Source organism: Rhopalosiphum padi, chromosome 1 (genome assembly GCF_020882245.1).
Source record: "Rhopalosiphum padi isolate XX-2018 chromosome 1, ASM2088224v1, whole genome shotgun sequence".
Taxonomy (NCBI): Eukaryota; Metazoa; Arthropoda; class Insecta; order Hemiptera; family Aphididae; genus Rhopalosiphum; species Rhopalosiphum padi.
In genome coordinates this window covers 68,111,963-68,137,263 of record NC_083597.1, presented here as the reverse complement: position 1 = coordinate 68,137,263, position 25,301 = coordinate 68,111,963, and the positions used below count along the sequence as shown (strand labels likewise).

At 28.7% G+C, this 25,301-nt stretch overlaps 4 protein-coding genes across 8 annotated transcripts in view; 2 read left to right on the top strand and 2 right to left on the bottom strand.

The window, feature by feature from the left end:
* Positions 1–1,857: 1,857 nt before the first annotated feature.
* On the bottom strand, positions 1,858–6,085 carry LOC132931841 (RILP-like protein homolog). Of its 5 annotated transcripts, none has more exons than XM_060997880.1 (8): positions 5,353–6,082; positions 5,133–5,271; positions 4,945–5,072; positions 4,655–4,858; positions 4,388–4,566; positions 3,857–4,030; positions 3,282–3,383; positions 1,858–3,198 (listed from the first exon to the last, which is right to left on the bottom strand). In XM_060997880.1, exons 1-8 carry the CDS (start codon positions 5,650–5,652, stop codon positions 3,066–3,068), a joined length of 1,359 nt encoding a protein of 452 aa, XP_060853863.1. In that variant the 5' UTR covers positions 5,653–6,082; the 3' UTR covers positions 1,858–3,065. The 5 variants fall into 5 exon arrangements, 4 of the variants coding, with proteins under 4 accessions (XP_060853863.1, XP_060853865.1, XP_060853864.1 ...); XR_009662781.1 differs by having other exon boundaries at positions 3,141–3,198; positions 3,857–4,026; positions 5,353–6,080; XM_060997882.1 differs by lacking the exon at positions 3,857–4,030.
* Positions 6,086–6,287: 202 nt separating this feature from the next.
* LOC132931843 (large ribosomal subunit protein uL3) lies at positions 6,288–10,780 on the top strand. Its single transcript, XM_060997884.1, has 8 exons — positions 6,288–6,450; positions 7,149–7,341; positions 7,401–7,569; positions 7,902–8,037; positions 8,237–8,423; positions 8,489–8,691; positions 9,605–9,760; positions 10,551–10,780. Exons 1-8 carry the CDS (start codon positions 6,448–6,450, stop codon positions 10,728–10,730), a joined length of 1,227 nt encoding a protein of 408 aa, XP_060853867.1. The 5' UTR covers positions 6,288–6,447; the 3' UTR covers positions 10,731–10,780.
* Positions 10,781–11,778: 998 nt separating this feature from the next.
* LOC132931840 (rabankyrin-5) overlaps positions 11,779–25,301 on the top strand; it is a 39,177-nt gene continuing 25,654 nt past the window's right edge. Inside the window, exons 1-6 of the mRNA XM_060997879.1 lie at positions 11,779–12,014; positions 13,310–13,514; positions 13,578–13,687; positions 13,754–13,898; positions 17,153–17,276; positions 17,907–18,056. Of these exons, the coding sequence (XP_060853862.1) occupies positions 11,987–12,014; positions 13,310–13,514; positions 13,578–13,687; positions 13,754–13,898; positions 17,153–17,276; positions 17,907–18,056 (762 nt within the window). The 5' untranslated portion in view covers positions 11,779–11,986. The remainder of the gene's footprint in view (positions 12,015–13,309; positions 13,515–13,577; positions 13,688–13,753; positions 13,899–17,152; positions 17,277–17,906; positions 18,057–25,301) is intronic.
* On the bottom strand, positions 19,738–24,804 carry LOC132931844 (uncharacterized). The gene is made up of 3 exons (XM_060997885.1): positions 24,350–24,804; positions 21,206–21,379; positions 19,738–20,633 (listed from the first exon to the last, which is right to left on the bottom strand). The coding sequence occupies exons 1-3, from the start codon at positions 24,429–24,431 to the stop codon at positions 20,338–20,340; spliced, it is 552 nt and encodes a 183-aa protein (XP_060853868.1). The 5' UTR covers positions 24,432–24,804; the 3' UTR covers positions 19,738–20,337.

The following is a 25,301-nucleotide window of genomic DNA, read 5'->3' as shown; positions in this document are numbered from 1 at the left end:
AACCATTTAAAAAAGAATTTTTAAATTGTTAGATATTAGTGAACGGAAAAATCAATTAATATTAATAAATTAAAATTATAATAAGCGTAAGTATGTTAAATACTTAGACTCTTATATATGGTAATGTGTTAATAAAAAGTGTGATCTCGAAATGTTGGGAGGAACTGATTATGAATTTAGCTCATTAGTACAGTTGAAAAGGAAATGGGTCAAAAAGTTCATTCAATTATGTATTTCAACAGTTTAAGGGACCTCCATACTATTAGTTTTTAAGGAACATTTTATAGGTAATTTCTTATACATGCGATAATCAGCCTTGTATCGTTGTATTAGTCGTAACCCGCATAGAGATACAATATTTCACTCACTACACCCAAGCAATTTTTAGTAGTGTTCAAATAAATTGGAAAGTCAAAAACTGTAATTTAAAAAATAATGCAGATATTCTAATGCAGTTTTTTTCTATGTAATATATGACTAGGGCTCGGAAGTTGATGTATTTTACAATTTTTTTTTGGAACTGTTTAGACGATGCTCTCCTGGCCACAAATGTGTTTCATTAGTAGGTACCTATGTGAATCTGAACAACTAATTTTTATTTTGCATTTTTTGGTATTTATTACTTTTAAGTCATTTTTTGACATTTTTAGGTCATTTTTCCATATTTTTAGTCTTTTTTACTGATTTCACATTAGTTCACTTCTTATCATTATGTCGATAACTTACTTAGAACTTTGAAATTACCACGGAGGCACGGACTAAAATTAGTACCTATCCGATTTTATCTCACCAATTACAGTCGTCATTATCGTGTTGTAGTGAATATTGTATACTTACCTAAATTTTATTATTTTTAGTAATATTTTCGAAATGTAGAAAAAATTTTTATTTCATTTTTAAGGACATTTTTTTGTTATTTTTATGTCATATTTTTGAGTAATTTGTAAGCTTTGATAAATATATATAGGATTTTATAGTAAAATAGAGTACAATATATAAAAAAAAATATATTTTTATTAATTTAAAACAAATGTTTACAATTTTTTGAGGTCATTTTTGAATGTTTTTAAGGTCATCAACTCTGGGCTCTATATATGACTAATAGAGTAATTAGCCTACCTTTTCCAAAAGTCAAAAACCACTTAAATTTTTTTTTTTAAATTTGAAAATAGCTTTTTTAAGAGTTATTTATTTGTAATATGAAGAAAAAAACAATTTTGAAATCAATTGAACGAATGAAAGAAATTTTTATTTAAAAAAATACAGCATACTATTATGGTAAAATTGTTTAGTTTTGGTAACTTTAATGCTAGGTACCTAATTCAAACTGTTATAAAGAATAGGTACACTATTCATGAAAATTGTATTTTATATTTGTTTTTATAATATTGTTCAATATGTGGAATATTATATTATTATGTAGTACTTAAAATTTTAAATGTATAATTTTTTAATTCTATTAATAAAATATCAAACTTGTTTTGGTTTGCAAATACATAAGAAAAACCTAAAAGTTGAATTTATTTAAAAAATAATAAATACATCAATACTAATATGCAATGATTTATGTCATTATTCATATATCTTTGAATATATAACCATGTTTTCATGTACATTATATAGGCCAGTAGTTTTCAACCTGTGCGTCGCGGCTCCCAGGGGCGTCTGGTTATTATTAAAGGAGCCGCGTCCGTAATATAAACAAAGAATAAAATTGTAAACAATATGTTTTTATTATTATCATTATTCGTATATTTGATTCCAAAATCAAAAGGAGCCGTGGACCCAAAAAGGTTGAAAACCACTGATATAGGCCATAGAGTTTTAGAGGTAATCCTTATTCGTGAAAAAATTAAATTGCGTCTTAATTCATAGATTTATAATTAACAATGATACTACAAACAATTAAAATTAAATTTTAAAACAATCTCATTTTGAATATCAATACAACTTTTCACATTGCATATGAGAAGTTAACAATAAATCAATTTCGATAAAATTGTTAAATCTGCCGACAAGCTTACAAATTTAGAGTTGTATAAATAAATAGAAAACAAAATTGTATTGGGGTGATAGTCAAAAGATTTTAATACCTAAGCATAAAAAAAAGCAAATTTTGATAAAAATATTGTCTAATTCAAAATAATATATTACTATCTTTACAAATAATTATGATTTACAAAAAAATAGCCAATTAAAATAAATATTTTGGAAGTATGCTTTTTCTTCAACAAAACGTTGCTCTATACATTAATAAGCAATGGGCAGTACAATACAATATAAATACAATTATAAATTTAATACTATTTAAAAATAGTTAAATATTTGATTATAAATCACTATAAAAATATACTTCACTTTGATTTAAGTACGTACACAAAACAACGAAAAAAAAAATATAACAATTTTATATAATTATCAACTTGACTAGATGAGTTACGTCAAAAGCATTTGCCCTAAATATTATTGTACTATATTGTAATACAATTGATAAGGGGGTCATTAAAAACAAAATATTATGAGCATTTTCTTCTTTAACTTGATACAAAAGTTAATTAACCAAAGTAATAGCATATTTTTTTGTATGTAAATAATGAATAATAATAAAAAAAAATTATCTGAATGCAATAATCACATACAAAACGTCGTTTAAATTAGAATAGGACTTATTAAATTTATAATATTTTGACATGGCATTATGTTTCAAAATAATTAGCACTAACATAAAAACTATGATTAAAAATCTAACATGGAAAAGGTAGATATTTGTTTGTATTTATAAATAAGCATTCAATTATGTTAAATAAATAATAATAAAAATTCAATTCAATAATCAATTTGTATGAGCTATGCCCAAGCCATTTTAAGAACTAATAATAAATAATCACGATAAAAATATTGTAAAATATATATGCAAAAAAAAAAAAAAAATTTAACAACTAATTTCATTTGATTTGTAGTTACTTATGTTAACTGATCCCTCATAATTTAGCTATGCATATGCCTTAATAATACTTGTAAACATTAATAAACAATAATTAAAATTGAGATCAATGTTTTATTTATTACACTTCAGATGGTCCCATAATAGACGAATGACCAATGGATACAGCCATTTTGGATAATGATAACTTAGGATGTTTAGGACTAGTCTTAGAAAATAAAGAGTTGTTAGTTTCAGCAAACATTTTACGAAAACTGTAATCAGAAAAAAAAAATTAAAATAAAATAAATAATTCATCAACTATTGATAAAAATAATTCACAATATAATACGCTTACAGTTTACGAATGCCAGATTCTGGGTTTCGTTTCCATGGTGCATCATCAGGTTCTAAAGGTAATGGTCCTTGAACAGGGCCTTCTTCCTGTTCATCATCGGACCTGGATAAGAAAAAAAATAATCAAACTATAAAATTTAGAATAGAACAATGAATAAACTATCAACAGTCTATAGATTTAATTCAACTATACTCTGTACAGCAAGAGAATACACTGCAGTCCAGCAAAAAAATCATATTATGCAGAATTACATGTTTTCTTGCTGGACAAAGTAAAGAATATTTATAAATTTACATTAACAAATTATTTATAATATTTAAACGCTAGCATACTTTCAGATATTGAAACATTTTTTTTCAGTATTTATATAGTCAATTTAGTCTTGCATATTGAAGTTGTTGTTTTTGTCTTTGAGAAAAATGAATTAATCAATATTCTACCACCATGCATAGTTATGAAATAAAAAAATTTTACCACAGCAATAATTGTAAAAGAGCAACTAAAATGAGACAATGTAAGCATTTTGCTACTTAGAAGTCATTACCTATGTGTCAAACATGAGTAGTGAAACTTACCTGGTTGGGGATGTTACATCTGGTGAACTTTCTGGGGTGATGATTGACACTTGCGAGCCTTCCTTATTGACCGGAGCGGTGTCAAGATTTTTTCGGTGACCGTCAGTTCTGGTGGTACAGTTTCGTAACAAAATTCTTCGTACCCGCGTTTCTTGGATTTCATCCCTTTCCTGGCTAATGTACAAGTTTACATGCACAAAGTGGTAGATTTGTAGTAAACCAAGCAAATTGTAGTAAGCATATGCGTACCAAGCGTGCAAATGGAAAAATAAAAACGTGCTTATTTAGTGAGGTATAAATTTTTTTTACGAATAAATTGAAAGGTGTAAATAATACATTAGTAAAGTAAAAATTGAATTACATTGGTACCAGCAAAATGTTCAGTTATTTTTCTTGGTATTTAATTTATAATAATTATGATTGTTAAGCAGAATGTTGTGTAAAAGCTGTTTATTGATAAAAAATTTAATTTTACCACTGATTATAAATAGCCAATAGATAAAAGTATTTATAATCAATGTTGTTACTTACGATATTGTCAACTGTTCAACAGGCTTAAACTGTGAAAGTTCATCTTCAAGATCATTAACACGAGATTTTAGTTCATTACGTTCAGTCAAAATATCTTTCAGTTCATTGGTTGTAAACTTTGGTCTATCTGGATCGTCTAAATCATAAATGGCTTTATTTTTCAAATCAGGCAAATCATCCTAAATATAAGAAAAATAAATATCAACACATATTTATAATAAAAATTAAATTATTAAACGAATAAAAATACTAAGACGGTTTACTAACTCTATATTTTGAAAGGTCCTCATTTTCTTTTTGAGCAATACCAAACCTTTGTCTAAGTGATATAAATTCTTTTTGTTGCTTTACAAGTTGAGAAAGAATATCTGCCCTTTCTTCAACTAAACTACGACATTGTAGCTGTGCAAAACGATGCTTGCGTCTTAAGTCTTTCAAAGTAGTTTGTAGCCTATCCATTTGAACGGTCAACTGTATAACAATATAATTAATAGAAAATAAATTAATTTACATTAAAAATAAAATTGTACATTATAATTAATACAATGTCAACTTACAGAATCTACTTCATTACTCTTTGAATTTAATTGATGTTCATAGCTTCTAATACTATCACGCATTTGATCAACAGTATGGCGTAGACGTTGAAGAGCAACAGTATCAACATCTGGACTTAAAACTTGTGCTAAAAGTTAATAACAAGTTAAAAAATGTCATAAAATTATAATTTTTTTTTAAGTGGTACATTTTGAATCAACAATCTTATCCTTTTCGGCAGCTTGCAAAGACTCAGTCAATTTACGATTATCATCTTGAAGTCTAGAAACAGTAGTCAACAATTCGTTATAGTCTTCGCGCCACTTATCTTCAATTTGTTCCATCTCCTACGTTACAGTTAAACACAATAAGTTAACATATGTTCTGTGCATATGAGAATGTAACATAATATTTCACAACTGATTTACTTTCTCATATTTCATCCTGTCCTCGGTCCGTTCCTGTTTATCCATTTCCAATTGTTGTATCGCTGATCGCAAGTCGTCCACAGTAGTGTTTTCTCGTTCGTTCTTCATGGCCAATAATTCCATCTGCTCTAGGGCGGATACCACCTTGGGCATCAGTCCAGTTATAGCATCAGTGCCATATGTGTCTATGATGGACTCGAACTCTCGACCGATGTCCTGTGCCATATCATAGACGTCGACAACAGACAGTGAACACTTATAGTTATCCATTTTTGCAGAATCGACGACGTGTAATAGCATTAGCACTTGACAGAACTCTGACTATGTAGATCACGGGGTACGGTGATCTATGATGGTGGATTCGGCTCTATTTCGGTTCGGACAAACCCGCAGGCCGTAAGCAATAAAAATGATTCGAAAATAGACACAGGCAATGTTTAGACGCGGCAGCAAACGAATCGGGTATTGCTATCGACTTTTTATTACTCGGCGTTTATAATCAATGGACCTGTTGACCTTTAAAAGTTTCAAAAATCTGATAACGATGATTCCCGAAAACAGTTCAGCAGCAGCAGTTTACTTGAGTCGGCTAATCCAAATATTCTTTCCAAGTTCCAATTATAGCCCACCTCTCGGGCGTTCGGAATTCAGAGTTCAGACAATTATCAATTATCATTTATCTCGTCCGTTTATTATTGTTATTATTATTGTTATTGTGGTGGTGATGGTAGCGCACAATCAGAAATTACTGTTTTCCAACTGATTCGGGAGTGGTCAAGTACGGACATAACCTTAAAAAATAATTCTCTGCCGTTTTTTGTTCTCCTTGGACGTTTGTCAATTGCCGCAGTTGGCGGCACTGTGCGCGGCTGCCGCCACGAAACGCTTTCACGTACCCTCTACCCGTCCCGCCGTATAATAGAAAACTGGATCGGGTAGTGGGTACTGCGTTACCGCCATCAGTACAATCGTTCATTTCGTTTGGGATCATCGTACTCATTACTACTCCGGTGGTTGTCGCGTCCTCCGCACATCCACTGTCATCAAGTATTTTTATTTTTTTTTCATCCACTTCAATCGACTGAAACATTCGCAATGGTAAGTATTTGTTTGTAGTTACTTTTCGTAATAATGTTTCCATGTATTATTCTGGTCAAGTTTCTTAGGAAATATAGCGTTTTCGTTTCCGCCATTAGGTTAACCGTGCGCACCATGCACTCGGCGGCCGAAATATGCTGTCGTTCAACAGATTTCACCGTGTTGTCTCTTTATTCTTTTACACTAGTTTTTGTTAGTTTTCTTGGTTTCTATTCTTTCATCTTCTTTGTACACTTAATAGTTAATACCCAATTTCGATTTTTCATAACACATCTTGTTTACGAATTTAAGGTTAGGAAACGCGTCTGTCTTATTCGTCTTGCGTTAATGTACATATTTATTTGTAAACAGACGGATTATATATATATAAATATACATCTATGTGTTGAACACTTAATTTAACTATTGGAATTTTTCTCAAAACTTTGTTTTATAAGTACACTTGTACTTGTGTTCAAAATATTATGATGAGTGCATCACATTTTATCATCGATATATTCGGTTTACACATTAAATCTATTACACCTGAAGTGGCCGAAGTTTTTCTGAATTCTTTTATTTTGAATCCACGTGGTTAATTGTACCCAATATTCTAAACAGGATACATTATGTAGACTAGTTAATGATGTTGAATGCCTTTGTATTTACTTTGCTGCCACGTGTTTATTTTTATTCATTTGATCTTGTACATTTTACAGTCTCATCGTAAATTTAGTGCTCCTCGTCATGGTTCTATGGGTTTCTACCCAAAGAAGCGCGCACGTCGTCATCGTGGTAGAGTAAAGTCTTTCCCTAAAGATGACCCGAGCAAACCAATCCATTTAACTGCTTTCATTGCATACAAAGCTGGTATGACCCACGTTGTTCGTGAAGCTGACCGTCCAGGATCAAGTAAGACTTCAGTTAACTTCTATCTGATTTTTTTTAACTGATTTATTTGTTTGTTTAAGAACTCAACAAGAAGGAAATTGTAGAGCCCGTTACCATTTTGGAAGCTCCACCCATGATCATTGTTGGCGTTGTAGGTTATGTTGAGACTCCCTATGGTCTTAAACCTTTGAAGACAGTGTTCGCTGAACATTTGTCTGAAGATTGCCGCAGACGTTTCTACAAGAACTGGTATGTTTCAAACAAAATTATTTGGTTATAGCCGATGATGATTTAGTTTAAAAAATGTTTACAGTTAGATTTACTGAATATTATGATGTCACTTTACTAGGGCGGTCTGAGGCTACTTTTATTATAATTTTTTTTTATATACTCAGATCAACGATTTATTGTTTCTGTGTAAATAATTAACCATTTATCTCTCCTCTCCGCTAGCGGATGAGAGTCGTACCTATTGCCAATGGTTTCAAATGATTTTGAATGATGGCAAGAAGTTAGTTGTGTCTCCAATCTAGACATTGTCTATGATGAGGCCGCTCTTCATTTATATGTTCTACCTTTAGGTACAAATCAAAGAAGAAGGCTTTTGTCAAATACTCGAGGAAGTGGCAAGATGAAAACGGCAAAAGACAAATTGCCAAAGATCTTGGTAAAATTGCCAAATACTCCAAAGTTATCCGTGTCGTTGCACATACTCAGGTAATATTTTATTAGTTTTATTTAGTTTTTATTTTCTATATTTCACCGATGATGAATAATATTAATACAGTTAGACACTGAATTTAATTGATGTCAACCCCTAGGGCGGTCTGAGGTTACTACTTATAAATAACTGTTTTATATGTAACCATTTTTCATCATTTTTTCTTAATTTAATGTTTTATATTTGCATGTATAGATGAAATTGTTGAAGAAACGTCAAAAGAAAGCTCACATTATGGAAATCCAAGTTAATGGAGGTACAGTTGCTGAAAAAGTGCAATGGGCTAAAGAACATTTTGAGAAGCCAGTACCTGTTTCTCATGTTTTCGCTCCAGATGAGATGATTGATTGTATTGGTGTAACTAAGGGTCGTGGATACAAAGGTATAGTGTTTTTTTTATTTACATTTTGTTCTTTTATTGAAATTCATGTATGATGTATCATTAAGGTGTTACATCTCGTTGGCATACAAAGAAATTGCCACGCAAGACCCATAAAGGTCTTCGTAAGGTTGCTTGTATTGGAGCATGGCATCCCAGTCGTGTCCAGTTCACTGTTGCTCGTGCTGGTCAAAAAGGTTACCATCATCGAACTGAAATCAATAAGAAGATATACCGTATTGGTCTTGGAATTCATACTAAGGATGGAAAGGTAATTTGCATGTTTGTACTATTTTTGTTTAGTAAGTCATCTTATTGATGGATTATCTTTGGTAATCGAACGGTGAAAGTGTTGTTTGAATTGCAACGTATATACCGTATACATCATAAAGTAATTTAGCTCTCCAAACTTTCGAGTTTGGATTTGAAGCTGAAGTTGGGCATTATTCCGTAACGTGCAAGAGCCCATCGGGCAGTGACTTGCTAGTAGACCATGCCTGGCACATTTTATTTACGTATTTTAATTGTCTTGGGTTGAATGATGATAATACATGATGTTTGCATTCTTGAAATTTTATGAAGATACCACCATGCTGCCTTCCTACTGACAAACCAAGACTTAAGAATTTTACTTATCCAACACTGATGAAATAGTTAAACTATTTAGATAGAATAAGGATCTTGAATATAATCGAGGTGTATAGGCTATCACATCAAACATAAAATTAATCCGCTAAACCTTGTGTTTAGATTGGTGTTAATGGTTGGCATTATTCCAAAACGTGTAAGAGTCCATCGGGCAGTGACTTACTAGTAGACCATGCCTAGCACATTTTGTTTTTATAAATTGTCGTCTTGTATTGAATGATGATTACACATGATGTTTGCATTCTTGATATTTTTTATGAAGATACCACCATGCTGCCTTCCTACTGACTTAACAAGACTTAACTTTAAAATGATGGAGTAGATTTAATTATTTTGATAGAATAAGGGTCTTTAAATTAATTTAATCCTCTAGTGTTTAGATGTGAGTTAAAGATTAGCATTATTCCGTAACTTTTACGAGTCCATCGGACTATGACTTACTAGTAGACCATGCTATACACATTAGGAATTATTAATATTACTATTATGGAGTGTTTTAAAATTGTAATTAATTAAATACCTTATTTGTTTTATAGGTTATTAAAAACAATGCATCAACTGAGTATGATTTGACTGAGAAGACAATTACTCCCATGGGAGGTTTCCCACATTATGGTGAAGTTAACAATGATTTCCTCATGATCAAGGGATGTTGTGTTGGTCCTAAGAAGCGAGTCATTACTCTTCGTAAAGTAAGTTTTTTTTCAAAAATAATTTTGGACTTGTGAAAAAACCTATGATGAAAAACCAGAGCCAATCCTATGAATGTCTGTGAACTAAATGCTTTATCCCAATTATCTGAGGTTTTTTCACGACAAGCTTTAAAATATTTTTAGTAGACTCTCATGTGCTGCAGACTTCGGAATGCGTATTTAAAAATTAAACTATGTTTAAATTGCACATATTAAGAATGATATTTTTCTTAAATATTAGTTTTTTATTCATAATATTATTACTATTCAATGATAATTAATAGGATTGTTTATGATTGTATTTTGTATGTTTGTGTGAAAATGATTATGTTTAATAGTAAGGTTTTTGTGTATTGATTTTTCCAAAGAATTTTTTAATTATTCTAAATCATTCCAATTAACAACTGTTAATACTACATAAACGTCATTCTATTCACCGACATCTATTCATTTTGTTTTTACTGTTTATGTATATGTTACCATGACCAATGACGAGTATATTTTTTAGAGCCATTTTTTTGATGAACTCCACGTGTATTTTTTTTATCGCATTGATAGGACCGAGGTCTTATTTAAATTGTAATTTCTTAATGATAATGATTTTCAAAGTATGACCAATGATGCATAACAACCCAGAGCCATTTTTCATGAATTATTCAATGATTGTATGTTTAACGCATTGATAGGACTGAGGTCATAATTTGTAAAATTGTTTCTTAAGACACTTAATATTAATGCATTCTAAATTGGTTTTTCATGTTTAAATCTAATTTTATTCTTTTTTTTATAGTCTTTGTTGGTACACACAAAACGTGCTGCTTTGGAAAGTATCAACTTGAAATTCATCGATACCTCATCCAAATTCGGTCATGGACGTTTCCAGACTGTTGCCGACAAGGCAGCTTTCATGGGTCCATTAAAGAAGGACAGGATTCGAGAAGAAGAAAAGGCTACTGCAGCTGCAAAATAATTGTACAATTTTATTATTTGACAATTATAATAAAAACCTAAAAAGTCAAACCTTGTATCAGTTACTAATTTAATTTTCCAATCCTAAGAATAAATTCTTTATGGTTCTAAATGAGAATCAATGAGTTCATTATATGTAGTATAAATGTACATAGTCTTAAGCTTTCTAAAATTAAGTCAATTTTGTACAGTACTACTTGGTATCTATATATTTGTAATATAAGAGTTTTATATTTTGTGATGCCTGACAATATAATATTATGGTTATAACTTATAATTGATAAACTTCTTTATTAAAAAGTATATATTGGATAGCTTGTAAGCGTTTACAAAACTGAAGATAATTTGGTGTTGGGGGTTGTGATTTAATTTGAAGCCTCGAGTTGAGTAAACATTAATTTATACAATCCAATAGATTCTTGATTAGTGTATAACTTGGTTAATATATTACCATTGATGTTGAGAAAATTAGAACCTGCTTTTTTACACATTGGTATTTTACTGGACGGTAATGCCCAAGTAGTATTGTCCAATTATTGCCGTCGAAAGTTTTCCCTTCGTGAATGAGATGTGTTCCTCTCGCAGGCTTGCTTATATTGTAGTTTTAGATCTTATAAGGTCAGTTCTAAGATTTTAGATTATGATGTGTACTTCTGGTTTCATTTTTGTCGACGAATTTTATGTCAGTGATAGTTTTCACCTACACTGATACTAATTTTCAAAATGTTATGGATTTTGGTATCATCAAACAGACTAAGCTCGTTCTTAGAAAAGTAATTATTATGAAACCAAGAATAATAAATTATTAGTTAATCTATTCTCTGGTTATTGGCTATTGTCTATGATTGGGTTGGATGTCCTATGATCGTGATGGAAACACAGTTGTACAATGATAACCACGACTCGTCGGTGCACGCACGTCATATTATCAGCCTCCACCGGTGGTTACGTTTTTATACTAACCACTGGTATATAATGCGTTATCAATCGGTGATTTTTTTACTTACTTAATGCAAACCCATTGATACAACATTGTATATCTATATGTTCGCTGTTTAGCTTCAATAAGCAATAGTTCAATGCTGAATAGTGAATAGCTGGTGAGTGCTGATAGCCGATCGGCGTTTACACTTTGCACTTTTGCAGTGTATCGTCCAGTAGATCGGAATTGGGCCCAGGAGTTCGCCTTGGACCTTACCATTGCGTTAACGAAGTTTTTTCGAAACCGATGTAATCGTTCTTAATACATCGTCGATAATGCCAGCCGCCGAACTGTTCAGAGAAGGTTAGTTTCCGGTGGTATTCGTTTCGCCGAGTTTGTTACTACATTTTTCAATTTTGCTCTACGAATGATATTCAATTCACTTACCATCCATCACATTTCCTGTTTAATTTTACCACCTTATTTTGATAACCCTGTTGCTTAGAAATGTCGAATTTAATCAAAATACGTGTCTGGATTTCATTCATTTGATCTACGTTTGACGTGCATGCGTATATTGGTGATGAGTGGGAGTTTCTGCTTATATTAAACAAGCTTCACACCGTTGATTTTAATTTACAATTAGGTGTAACATAAATGTTTTTATGTTTGTATTTTGAATTTTACTCCTTAAAATATAATGACTTGGCACTTGTCCATTTAAATTCATTTTTTATACATAATTTTAATTATATTGGGCACTTATCATAATGTAAATACATAAAAAATGTTCAAATAAGTACCTGTTGAAACTTCTTATTTTTATTTATTTCCAAATCTAAAACAACGAAATAGTGCAATCTTTGCATATTATTTTAGGCTGCCTTCCTTACTTAGGTACATCCGTGTTTGGTAGTCACTATATTTTTATCATGGCATTAAAAATTAGGTTATTATTTTTTTTAATCAAATAAAGCCTTGAAAAGTTCATTTTCAAACTGTTTACGATATTAGTCTTAAGTAAAATAATAATATCATTACTTAATATCTCCCACTTCTTATGAGCCCAGGTGTCATCAAGTTTCAACGATGATTATACTCAGTGCTCGACTTGGCCAAACTAAAGTAGGGGGACTCTGATTACTTTTAAAAAAAGAGCGTCCCCATTACTTATTTAACGTTATTGATCCCACCTTATTACCCCTCTTTAAATCATATAAGAAATATTTATAAATAATTAATTAGAAAAATAAAATAATAACGCATATTTGTTTCACTTGTGAAATTTTTTTAAAAAACCTTTGTTTTAGAAAAGTACAGTTAGTGAATTTATGGTGAATAATTATGATATTTTGACATAAATAGATGCTATAGAACAAAATGTCTTGGTAGGGATACTTAAAAAAAAATATTATTAGTTAAAATTAAGGTCTCTACACAGTCTTTGTTTTTAAGCCTACTTGTAGGTTATCTGGTTAGTGTATACATGTCTCGCTCAATACTAAAATAATTTTTAAGTAATTTACCTCTTAAGTATTTTAAAAATTATAAAAATAATATAATTTAATTTTAAGGTTTCTGTTTATTAATATAATATATATTGAACTGTAAGGATTCAAATTATATTTTGTCTATTTTGTCTGTTGCTGATAATTAAGGAACGTCTGGAGACTCCGAAAAACATAAACAGCAACAACATCTTTCTTTGTTGAAAGATGAATATGTCAAACTCCAAGCTTATTGCAATGAATTGGAAAAAAAACATGCCGCATTGGCAGCAACATATGGCGACTGTAATGACAAAAGTTTTGTCTCCAGACTTTTGAAAACAGTAACTACATTGTATAACAACACACTTTACAGGTACACTTTTAAGTGTTTATTTTTACGTTTTACATTTACCTATATACTAATTTATATTTTCAGTGACTTAAATATAACACTGGCAAATGGCGATGTTCCAGCTCATAAGTTTGTATTATCATCAAGAAGTGATAAATGGGGTGTTCCTGACTTAACTGAAGTTATTTACTTAGGTAAATATTATTTAGAATGCATAGCAATTTATAACAAATGTCTTATTAATTTTTTTCATGATTTAGATTGGAGCGCGTTGCCCTTGGATGTTGGAAAAGCATTACTAAAATGGATTTATACGGATCAAGTAGATTTCTCTAAAGGTGATGGTTTCATTTTAAGCTTAATGAAAACAGCGGATACATTTGTTTTAGATGATTTAGTTAATAAGTAAGTATTGTAATTATAGTAGAATTTTAAATGTATAGTTTATTCTTAAAATTTTCTTTAAAAAGTATATTAAATATATAATTTTATGAGATAAATTACCATTTATCTTAATTTTGGTTGTCTTTAGAAACCTAATAGACAATAATTATTTGAATGGTTTATCACTAGGAATGAGCAAATAATATTTTTACTGATATCCGTTCATTTAATAAATACTATAATGTTCATTAAAAATTATCATTTTTGGCTAAAACCATGAATCACATACCGATATCTGATATACTTTGTTTTACATGTAACAAGAAATAAATTAAATCTACAATTGATAAAAATTCTTGAAAATCTTTGAATTATAATATGAACGCAGGTCATTTTAAAATACCTTCAATTCCGCTGCATAATAACAACCCCACAAAAAATGAGTTTTCTTCAATTTCTGTTTGTTTGTCTGTAGTATTTAGTGTTAAGCAAAAGTATTAAATTGTTCCATGTTCATTTTTATTCTTTTTATTTTTTTAAATTATTTAAGAATTTCATTCAGCAAGGATTTTGAAATTTGATTTAAAATTATTATGTTTTTGAATAACTTATTGAAGAAGTTTTTTTAAAATTTAGAAGAATATGAATATAGTAATTGACAAAGTTACATAAAGTATTAGCTAACTGTATGATAAGTGAATAGGTTGAGCTTTGAATTGAATCATACTATAATTAGTATTATGTATCATTGTATGTTGTAGGTTAGTTATAATTATTGTCTATATTATTACATGATATTTATAAATTGAACTAGGTTTAGTGTGGCATAAGTTAGAACTTTAAATTAGCCATGAAAAAGTAATTTTGGAAACATCTAAAGAGCTGTCAAGGAGATACAGATAAAAAGTTATCATCTATAGCACTCCAGATAGAAGGAAGATAAAGTAGTAAAGCACCGAGCTTAAATGCTAAAAGGGGGTATCCAATTTTTAATCGCTCCAGACTTGGTTGGTTTCTTGCATTTCGTAGATGTCTATTCAAAAATTGATAGCAAAATAGTGAAGATAAAGAAATAAATGTAATTAATTGAGATCAAGAACTTATTGTTATGCTTAATAAATCTAAGAACTATGAAAGCACATGCTAACTTGAAGTCAATGCATGCTTACATAAAAAAAGGGTTACCAAGATCAAGCTATTTAAATGGCATTTATCCATATTTTGAGAGCAAGTACTAAATAAATAATCCAAAATAAAATAAAAGATAAATAAAACAATAAAATCAATTGATATATTTAAAAGAATTTTGATGTAATCAGCGAAATGAATAAAGTTGGCCCTGCTAAGATTCTGAGAGAAAGTGACTAAAAAAGGAAAACAGTAAAAATCTGAGATGTTTGCCTTAAAGGACTCCAAACGGCATACTCAAATTACACAAGATATGATACCTGCTATGTACTTTGACAAATTTCTTCCTGCCAATAATGATGGATTTAATCTATCAAAGTAATGGGTAGCCAACAAAAAGACATTTTAGTAAATGGTTAATAGTGTTTAATGCACTTTTAAAATGTATGATAATTAAGACCAGATTTAATACTATGCAATTATAAATACATTAATACAATTAAAAAACCATTTTTTTTTTATCATGATCTGATTAATTTAATAACATTACTCATATTAACTTATTATTTATAAATTTTGATTATTAACTTATTTAGTACATAAATATTTACAAATTGCATGCAATTAAAATAAATTAATGATTCAAGTAAAGATTTTACAGTGTGTTAAATTGTTATAATCACTATGGTAATTATAAGTAAAAGAAAAAAGAACTCAATGTAATATGACTAGATATTACCTCTATGTAGAATATGTAAAATAAAGTATAGTAATAATGAAAAGTTTATTTTATAGTTTATAAATAAATATATAATAATTATTCTTCTTCTTCTAAGGCGTCTTAAAGACCATTTAGGTCCATTGCTGCAACAACAACTTCCTTTCACTTTTCCCTGTCTCTTGACATTTCCTCCGTATTTTCCACTCCAATCATCCCGAGGTCATCCTTGACTCTATCAGCCCACCGTTGTCTGGGTCTTCCTCGAGACCGTTTTGTGTTTGGTCTCTATTTTGTTATGCTTCCCAGTACTCCTTCAGATCTCCAAACATGCCCGGCCCATCTTATTCTGCTACTCTTCATAATTCCTATAATATCGGCTTCTCCAAAAGAAACTCCTCATTTGTTCTAATTTCAAATTCACCTCCTTCATTCTTTTTTAGTCCAAAAATTTTCCGAAGTATTTTCCTTTCCAAAACACCCAATTTCTTCTCATCCATTTTTGTGGTTGCCCACGTCTCACACGCGTATAATGCTATAGGTCTAATTAAAACTTTATACAGTGTTGTCTTTGATCTTCTTGAAAGTAATTTTGATTTGAATAGTGTTGATAATCCAAAATAACATCTGTTTGATGCTATCAATCTTTCTTTTATTTCTTCCTGACTATTTGCGTTTTCATTCACCCAAGCTCCTAGGTATTTGAAATGTTCTATTCTTTCAAATGAGAAACCTTCTATTTCTAATTGTCTTGCCGTTTGATGTTGTCTGGATAGTATTAAGTATTTTGTTTTATCTTCATTTATGTTAAGACCTATTTCTTTCCCTGCTCTTATTAGCTCTTTTGTGGATTGTTTTAGACTCTCCTCATTTTCTGTTATAATCACTAGATCATCAGCATATGCTAATAATAATAACTTATAACTATTAAATAGTTAAATAATTATTAATTCAAAAAGCTATACATTTTGTATCTGGTCAATAATATATAATGAGTAAGAATGACTGTTATTTATAATTTTATGTGGATATAAAGTTAATAAAATAAATTAGATATTATTTTAAATTATTATCAGTAAAATAAATTACTGAAAGTTAGTATTAGTTTTATAAATATATAATATCAATGATTTTCATGTAAATTTATTAATACTAAATCTAGTCTATATAATATTAGTTATCATTACATAGTGCATTTTCCAGCTTAAATTATGAAACTTTTCAATAAGCATTTTACATAATCTAATATTGTTAATTAGAGCTGTTTAATGCATCACGTGTGTACAATTTCTAATATTAATGAGCTATATATTTTGAAGCAAAAAACAATTACAAATTATTAACTATGATACTTAAATGCTATTTTTTAAATTATTATAATTTTTAACTTTTTTTTTTATAATTAATTATTATTTCTTCTTTGTTATAGATGTGAAAAAGCACTTATGGCCTCTGTAAATGTAAAGAATTGTGTAAAGTTTTATACCACTGCTGATGAAATCGGAGCTCATACATTAAAAGAACATTGTTCAAGTTTAATATCAGCTCATTGGGTAAGTGTTATGTAAAAAAAGAACAAATAATTATTATTTCAAACTTCAAAGTATAATAATTAAACGCATTTATTAAATATTTTAATATGTTCATAAAAATAATCTTATGCTCAATAAGGTTTATTTGCTCATAAATACATTGTGCCTTTATATTTATCTTTTTTTTAATATATAAATGATAATATTGATTATTATAAATAATAATTAATAATTTAACTATCAGATATATTGTTAATCAACTGATAAAAATAATCAATTTTAACTTGGACGTTAATTCTACATTAAAATTAACTAAATAATAATAATAATAATCATAATACTAATGATCACAATACAATAAATGATATAAAATAATTAAAATGTATGTTGTATAAACAGCTAAATCCCGTGTTTAATGATGACTAATATCACTCTAATTATTATTTTTTTTTAAAAGGAATTTCTTTTTTTTTTTTTAATTTAACTAAATTATAAGCTATAAAATATTTAATAGATTGAGTATTTTTATAAATAAATAATTTTCTAGAATAATGCTTATGGTAAGCAAATTTGACAATTCTGGTTTTTAGTAGTTTTTTAATTATTTTCTTTGAATTAATTTTAATAATTTTATTTAATAAATATTTATAGGATGATTTTACTAGTGATGATTTTGCACATATGTCAGCACAATTTTTATACCACATGTTTAAGAGCAAGACCAAATATCCTCTTCACTCAGCCGTTAGGCTTAGAAGAGAAGATGTTGTATTCTTATATGTAGTTGAGCATAGTTCCCAGGTATGTATATATTATTTTTTTTCTTGTATTATAAACTGTAGTAAATAAATTATAGCTAGAAAAATTAAAACTGTTGGAATTGAAGTACACTTTTAATTATGTAGGTGTAAGTTGGTTCCAATTGAAATATACATTAATTTATTAGGTACTAAATATACAAATGTGCAAAAGGTACTAGGCTGAACATATTTTTTTTTCAAACTACTGATCTACTCTTAACTTGAAAGACTCAAATTAGGAAGTATTTATATAAAAATTTTTTAAACTTTTGGTAAGCAATGCAACACAACTTACTTTTTTAAAAATAACAATGACATTCTTGTTTTAGATTTTTTTCTGATTGGAAATTGATTCAGTAATCTAGTTGTTACTTTAGGAGCAAAAAAAAAATTGGACTTTTCTTAATAATTGGTAAAAAAAAATACAGTAAAATTGAAATATTTAGTAATAATCAGTTAAAAAAAAAATTGGTTTTGTTATTTTGTTGTAATTTAAATACGAATAACCATAGATGTTTGAAATTTTCAGCATTTGTTTATATTAGCATTTTCTATACTTTGCATACGTGTCATGTGTGGCGCAACTAGGATATTTCAAGGGGGGTGTCCGCCAGTAGCGTATACAGTAGTTCCCCCTATTTCAGATGAACACTATTTAATATACCTTATTATTTCTAAAACTACGATTTTGTGTGGGGGGGTTGTCCAGACATCAAAAATACCCCTCCCCCTTAGTTGCACCACAGCGTGTCATGATAAAATTATCAAAATATTTTGACTTGAGCTATTTATAGAATTTTAAAATTGAAATTTTTTTTTAATGCTATTCTATAAAAAGATGTACGCGCAGTAAAAAAATTGATTATTTGAATAAATGTAAAATAAGATCTAACAAAAGTTTAAAAAAAATTTTAAATTCAATTAGTATAATTTTTTTATATTAAGCAATTAAAGTTAAAATGTCGACCAAATTAGATACCTATTCAAACAAAGAATATATTTTTTAGTCAATTTGCTGCATGCAATTAAAAAAAAATTGTGGGGAATTTTATATAATTTATATAAAATAATATCTCATATACCTATATACAAATAAAATTATATCTCATATTATATATAAAATGAACTTAATTATTTTGGCCAACAGATCGTTTCTGTTGTTTTTCGTATGTAATGTTTTAACATTGAATTTAAATTTAACACATCCATTATAGTGACCTACTCAATACGAGGTACAGTTGACTCTAATTGTACAGCAAAACGGTTACCAACTTGCCCACTTTTTTTTTCATTAAAAGTCTCTTAAGTAGGTTATTTATACCGAGAAAGGACCAATGGATATGATTTCTTAATAATTGGGAACTCTTTCTTGTTCTCATTATTTATAATAATATGCTTTACTGCTTTAGTACTTCAATAAGTAGATTCCGAATATTGTTGTTGCCCTGTTTAAATTTTAAAGTTATTCTACTGTATAATAGTACTTACCTATAATAAACAATTATATCGGTTTGTTAAAAATGTCATATCATGTTGGTAATTTACTTAACTCCAATTATACCTATAACTAATATGATACGTTGTTTATATGGGTTTTAGATCTAGACAGGTTACCTAATTAATCTGTATTGAATACCCTGAATACCTATATACTATTGTGTTAAACAATGTTGAAATACTCGTTTTTCGTTAATTACATTATATTTTATTGAATAAAGTGTACATTGCAATTTACAGTACAGTAGAGGTATTATATCATTAGGATAAAAAAAAAATTACATATTTAACGTGTATTCTTAACATACAAATAAACACAGCCAAGTCTTGTTTAAAACTAATTAAATCATTCTTATAATTTTGTTTTATCGTAGATTTCCGTTATAATATTCTGTTATAATAATTTTATTTCTTCTAGTCAATGATCAAATATAGATAAATTTAATACCATATTGTACCAACTTAATAAGTTTTTTTTCGCTATACACTTATACGTAGTACATTCGATGATAACTCTATTATAGTAGGTACATTAGATATAGGTATAGGTAATTCTAGATTTGAACGAAAAAAAGATAAATTATTATTATATTATAACGATAAGATAACAGTATACATTTTGGACGTCGTTCCAATAAATATATTAAAAAACCAAAATATGCCAATATTCACACTCGCGTTAAATGTTGTTTTTAGCATTTTTTGTTTTTTCATTTATTATTAATTTAGTCTTTGTACCGTTGACCAAGATTTCTAGACGTCGCACGATGTATACGAAAGCTACGTTACGCCGGTTGCGTGTGGGTTTTTAGAAACCTCATGATGTTGTAAATGATGATCACGGCAATCGTATCCGTGTGACTGGAAAAGTTCGTCGTCTGTTTGGCGTTGTTGCAAAGGTTATCGTCACAGTAGCAGAACTGCGTTTCCGCTGTCCTTAGTTGGTCATCGTTGCCGGAATAGCATCCTTTTTTAAACGAATCGTATTCGATGGCTGACTCGACTTTCCACGACCCGTTTTTGTAAACTTGATAATCGTATTTTTGCGGCGCACACCCCCTCACATTTCCTTTTACGATTTCTGTACATATTATAAACGACGCGTATTAATCAATTATGAATAATAAGTAAAGCCAGGGTTGTGAATTGAATATATTTGTATGTTTTTTTTGGATTCTTTATTTATAAAAGGAATATAATTAAGTTTAATCATCATTTGTTATTAATTTATTATTATACTTGCATGCATGCATGGCATTTTATTTTATTTTTTCAGTATATTTTAGTATTTTTATGTGTATTAGTGTGTGTTTTCTTAAAATATTTCAATTTAAGTATATTTTTTTTCAACAATTTATATGATACCATCGAAATTCACAAAGAGTATATTATTATTTGTTTTTAAAAATGGCATTTCAAAGTATGTATATATTTATACATTTTTATAATTGCTTATTAATAATTTTAAATATTTTATTATAATAGAAATTGTGATTTTTAATTAAATGATTTATTTTCGCATATTTTTGAATGCTTATATTTTATTTTCAGTGTAAAAATGCATGCTTGTTTTAAGTGTATTCAATTCACAATCAATTCGATCAGGTATTATTATTATTTTCTGTATTATATATTTAATATATATGTACGTACTTCCGGCCTGTAGTTCGAGTTGAAACGATTTTTTCATGCAATATGTAGAATTTGGACAGTGTACTTTGTAATGATCGGATCCATCAAACTTCGAACACAGTCTGGCCGTTCGGTTCATGTACTGTTCTGGTGCATGTACTGTACACTCATAGCAATTTATTTGACCATTAGCATCTTTAAAAAAATAAAATATTTAAAACAACTGTATATAGATCATTGTCTCTCTTAGCACTAGTCGTTGTGAGATAATAATTATATAATATATATTATTATGTTTTCGATTATTTATACTATTATTATTACGCGTATTCAACGGAATTAAACATATTTAAATTCCTTATTGCTTAGATTATTACATCTTTATAGTATTGACAGTCTTTTTGTTCCACACTAGATACTATTTTCGCTTTCTACGATTTTTTCAAATATAGGACACTTTTTCACAAAGAAATTTGTGATTGTTTAAGGTTTAAGCTCACTGTTTAGGTTATATTCTAGACAGTTATAGGTGTATTATTTGTTATATTATACTATACTTTAATGTTATTGAAATAATAAAAACTCACTCTATACAAGGGCTTTTACGTTACCTACTTATTATTTACGTATTACGTGTAATACGTTTTAATACTAATTATTACCTATTATTGTGTGTGTGTTTGTGTGTATATTATTATGATTTATAATTCATTTGAAGTTTATTATATATAGTACTATCAGTATTAGTGGGTTTGATTGATGGGGGCATAGTGATGATCAATCCCCCTTGGTACTTAGTTAATTTATTTTAATATATATTAGTTATATCAATATTAAATAATAATCTTTAATAATAAATATAATTTTTAATATATTGGTTAATATATTAGGTTTTAAAATATGATAAGAATAAAACTTAAATACATTTGGACAGTATCGAAAAAATAATGAAAACAATCGTTTTGTACCATGGTACTAAATTTGTCCCTTTCCATTTCCTTCAAAGTTTTGTCAAGACCGCTTCCGAGTTTTTTTATATATATATCGTTATGTTTCCTTGTTGTTTAGTTTTCTTTTAGTTTTTTTCGTATATCATAAATATTTAATTTGTCAAATCGTTATACTTCGTGTGGTTAGACCTTGGTGAAATTTGTGTTGGACATTCGTTATTTTTGTTTAAATTTGCAATTACAATAATTGTGACAGGTCATAACTGCTATTATTGCGATCAATTATCACGTCAAATCCCTAACTAAATTGCAATGTCTTGTATTGTCATTAAAAAAAAAAATATTTTATCTAAACGTTGATCGTTGTTGGAATTAGTTTATAACAATGTTATTATGTGTGTGCATTGTTATCTGCAGGTTACATGTCATGAGACATAATAGTTTGTGGTTTATGTTTTATATATACTTGCATTAATTATTAATTCTTCGTTCGCCCTTGACTTTGAAATTCTTCTAAGCATACCTTTTTTTTGTATTTAAGTGTTACAGTAGTTAAGAATTATTTCTGTTCATTATAAGAATAACAACTCAAACATTTCACAGATAAGAAAAAAATTATTTAGCAATAAACCCTAGAGGGGTTATAAATGAATTACCTATATATTTTTTAATTCCAAAGTTAAAATTATAATGTACTTAGCACATAATTGTTTTGAAGTATTTGTTTAGAATTATTTTAACATGAAATTCATCTCAACTCTATAATATACAATGTGTATATTAGTATATTAATGTTACCAACAAAGAGTTACAGTCAAAAATGTCCGGTCAATAATAAGAGTAGTTCGGTATCTAACCTCGCGTAAATTTCGCGTAGAAATGATATATAGTGTACCTAATGTATATATCTAAAAGAACATTGATAGGCGTTATTATAATAGTCAGAATTAAATTATTTTTTGAATTTTTAAGTGTTTTACAGTATTTCTTCTAATTTGGCAATTTCGTTTTCTGCTCTGCAGTATCCAGTTCCGATACGCTAAGAAAATTATACAGTACCAATCATATCTTAAACTTTAAAGTAATTCACTTAGGTACTACATTATATAATACTGTGAAAAACATACAAGTTTGAAATTATCTTATGAAATAATTATCATCGACGATACGATTTGGCATACTATACAAAGGATGTATATAATAATTATTATGATAAGACCACTGCGGTCCGCGATCTAACATTGCCAGCGATAGACATAGGTCTTCGGATATTTCCTTTTCAATGTTTAAAATTATAACATTTTTTTCTAATAAACCATGACAATTTATTTGTATGTTAAGTCAATATTGATATTTTTGTTCATTTTAAGTGTTTTAAATTGGAAAATTTCGTCGACTAAATTGTAAACATTACCAATATAATAATGTACATATTTTATCCATGAATGATATTATTATCTCATTATACACTGTTATTCGCGAATCATAATAATATATATTATTGTATTCAATATTTATTTATGTTTATGCGTTTACCCGTGAACATTAGACAATATTTTTAATTATTATTATAATATGGTCCTTACTCTGCTACTATAATAATTATATTATAAACAGAGGACGCAATTACGAAATACTTTGCACGCGTTACTGAATATATTATATATAGTTGCAGTAATCTATGTTTTTCTGGTTATATTGTTTTCCTTGTCGGTTTATTTAATAAAACTAAAATATCCAAGAATTTTCTATCATTCGTTATTATAATGTAGGTATGGTAAATTAGTCATAATTAGTCATTATAAAAAAAAAAAAATTGATCTGACAATTATTATGATTCATATTGTGGGTCATACCAAAAACTGTCTAACTTCAAAAAAATCTAATTTTAACATTATATTTTATGAAATATGTGTGCGTCTGTACCTTTCATTTGTAAATAATTAATTATTTTAAAATTTTAAAATGCCTTTTGTTGCTGTATCTATTGTATAATATAATGCATTTATATTTGCGCGCATGTATTATTTTGACCGCGTGACCCTGATCTAGAAATAATATATAAGTTACAACATAAGATTTTTTTACTCGCAGCGACTAAAATATTGGTAACGTATTATGTTTCACATGAAATATTAATATATCATACTTATAAATTCTTTATGTATAAATCAAAAATCGATATACAATAATATCTATGAGCTGTACTACTTACTGGACACCAGGGAAATCAATACGTAAATGACGGCGGTAGCGAAAATCAAACTAGTCTGGAATGATAGATGAGGGATCATCATTTGTCGACTAAAATCGAATTTATTTTCATTAACTTCAATGTTATTATTATATTGTATCCAGCGGGTTATCGTGGAAAGTTGACGAAAGCTAATAAAATAGCATTTTTGTATTATTCGATGACACTGACTATGTACACAGCACTTATACGCAGGTACATACGACTTTTACGCGCGGGTGTTATTAATAAATGTACGACACTCCGACCGACACTCGAACAAGTATGATATAATTTTAATTTTATTGTACACGCCACACGCGATGTCTATTATATACGATATTAATATTACAACGCCGTTCGGTAAGTTTAATGAACCAACTGAACCGCCGGCCGCCGACTGGCTAGCTTAACTTCATTCTTCAATGATACATTCATATTATTATAACGCGTGGTTCCCGCCGCTACCGCTACATGAAAACCGTTGGATCGACGACGACGCAGCTGTAGTAGTATGTCTCGTGGCTGGTGGGAGTTGTTCGACCACTGAGTGACGTAGTTTTATCACATATGTATATAATATTGTTCAGCATTCTGGATTATTTATTATTATTTTTTTATTTCATATCTGTGAGGATTTAAAATTTTTTAAAACGTGGTCAACATTTTTCTTAGCTTATAGAATAATTTCAGACTTGTATATGCTATATATGTTTTGATTTAATATTGATGCCTGATTAGTAAATGAAAGATGAAAAACTATTTCTTTAAAACACCGCGATATAATGCTTTGAAAGCTCTTCGAAAGTAAAGAATAAAGTTAGATACTGGTGTTGAGACGGGTTATTGCATGTGCCACGGATGTCTGGAGTTTAATGATGTTAAATCTTGTATAAGTATACTTATAAAGACTAATTTTAATAATGCTGATTTT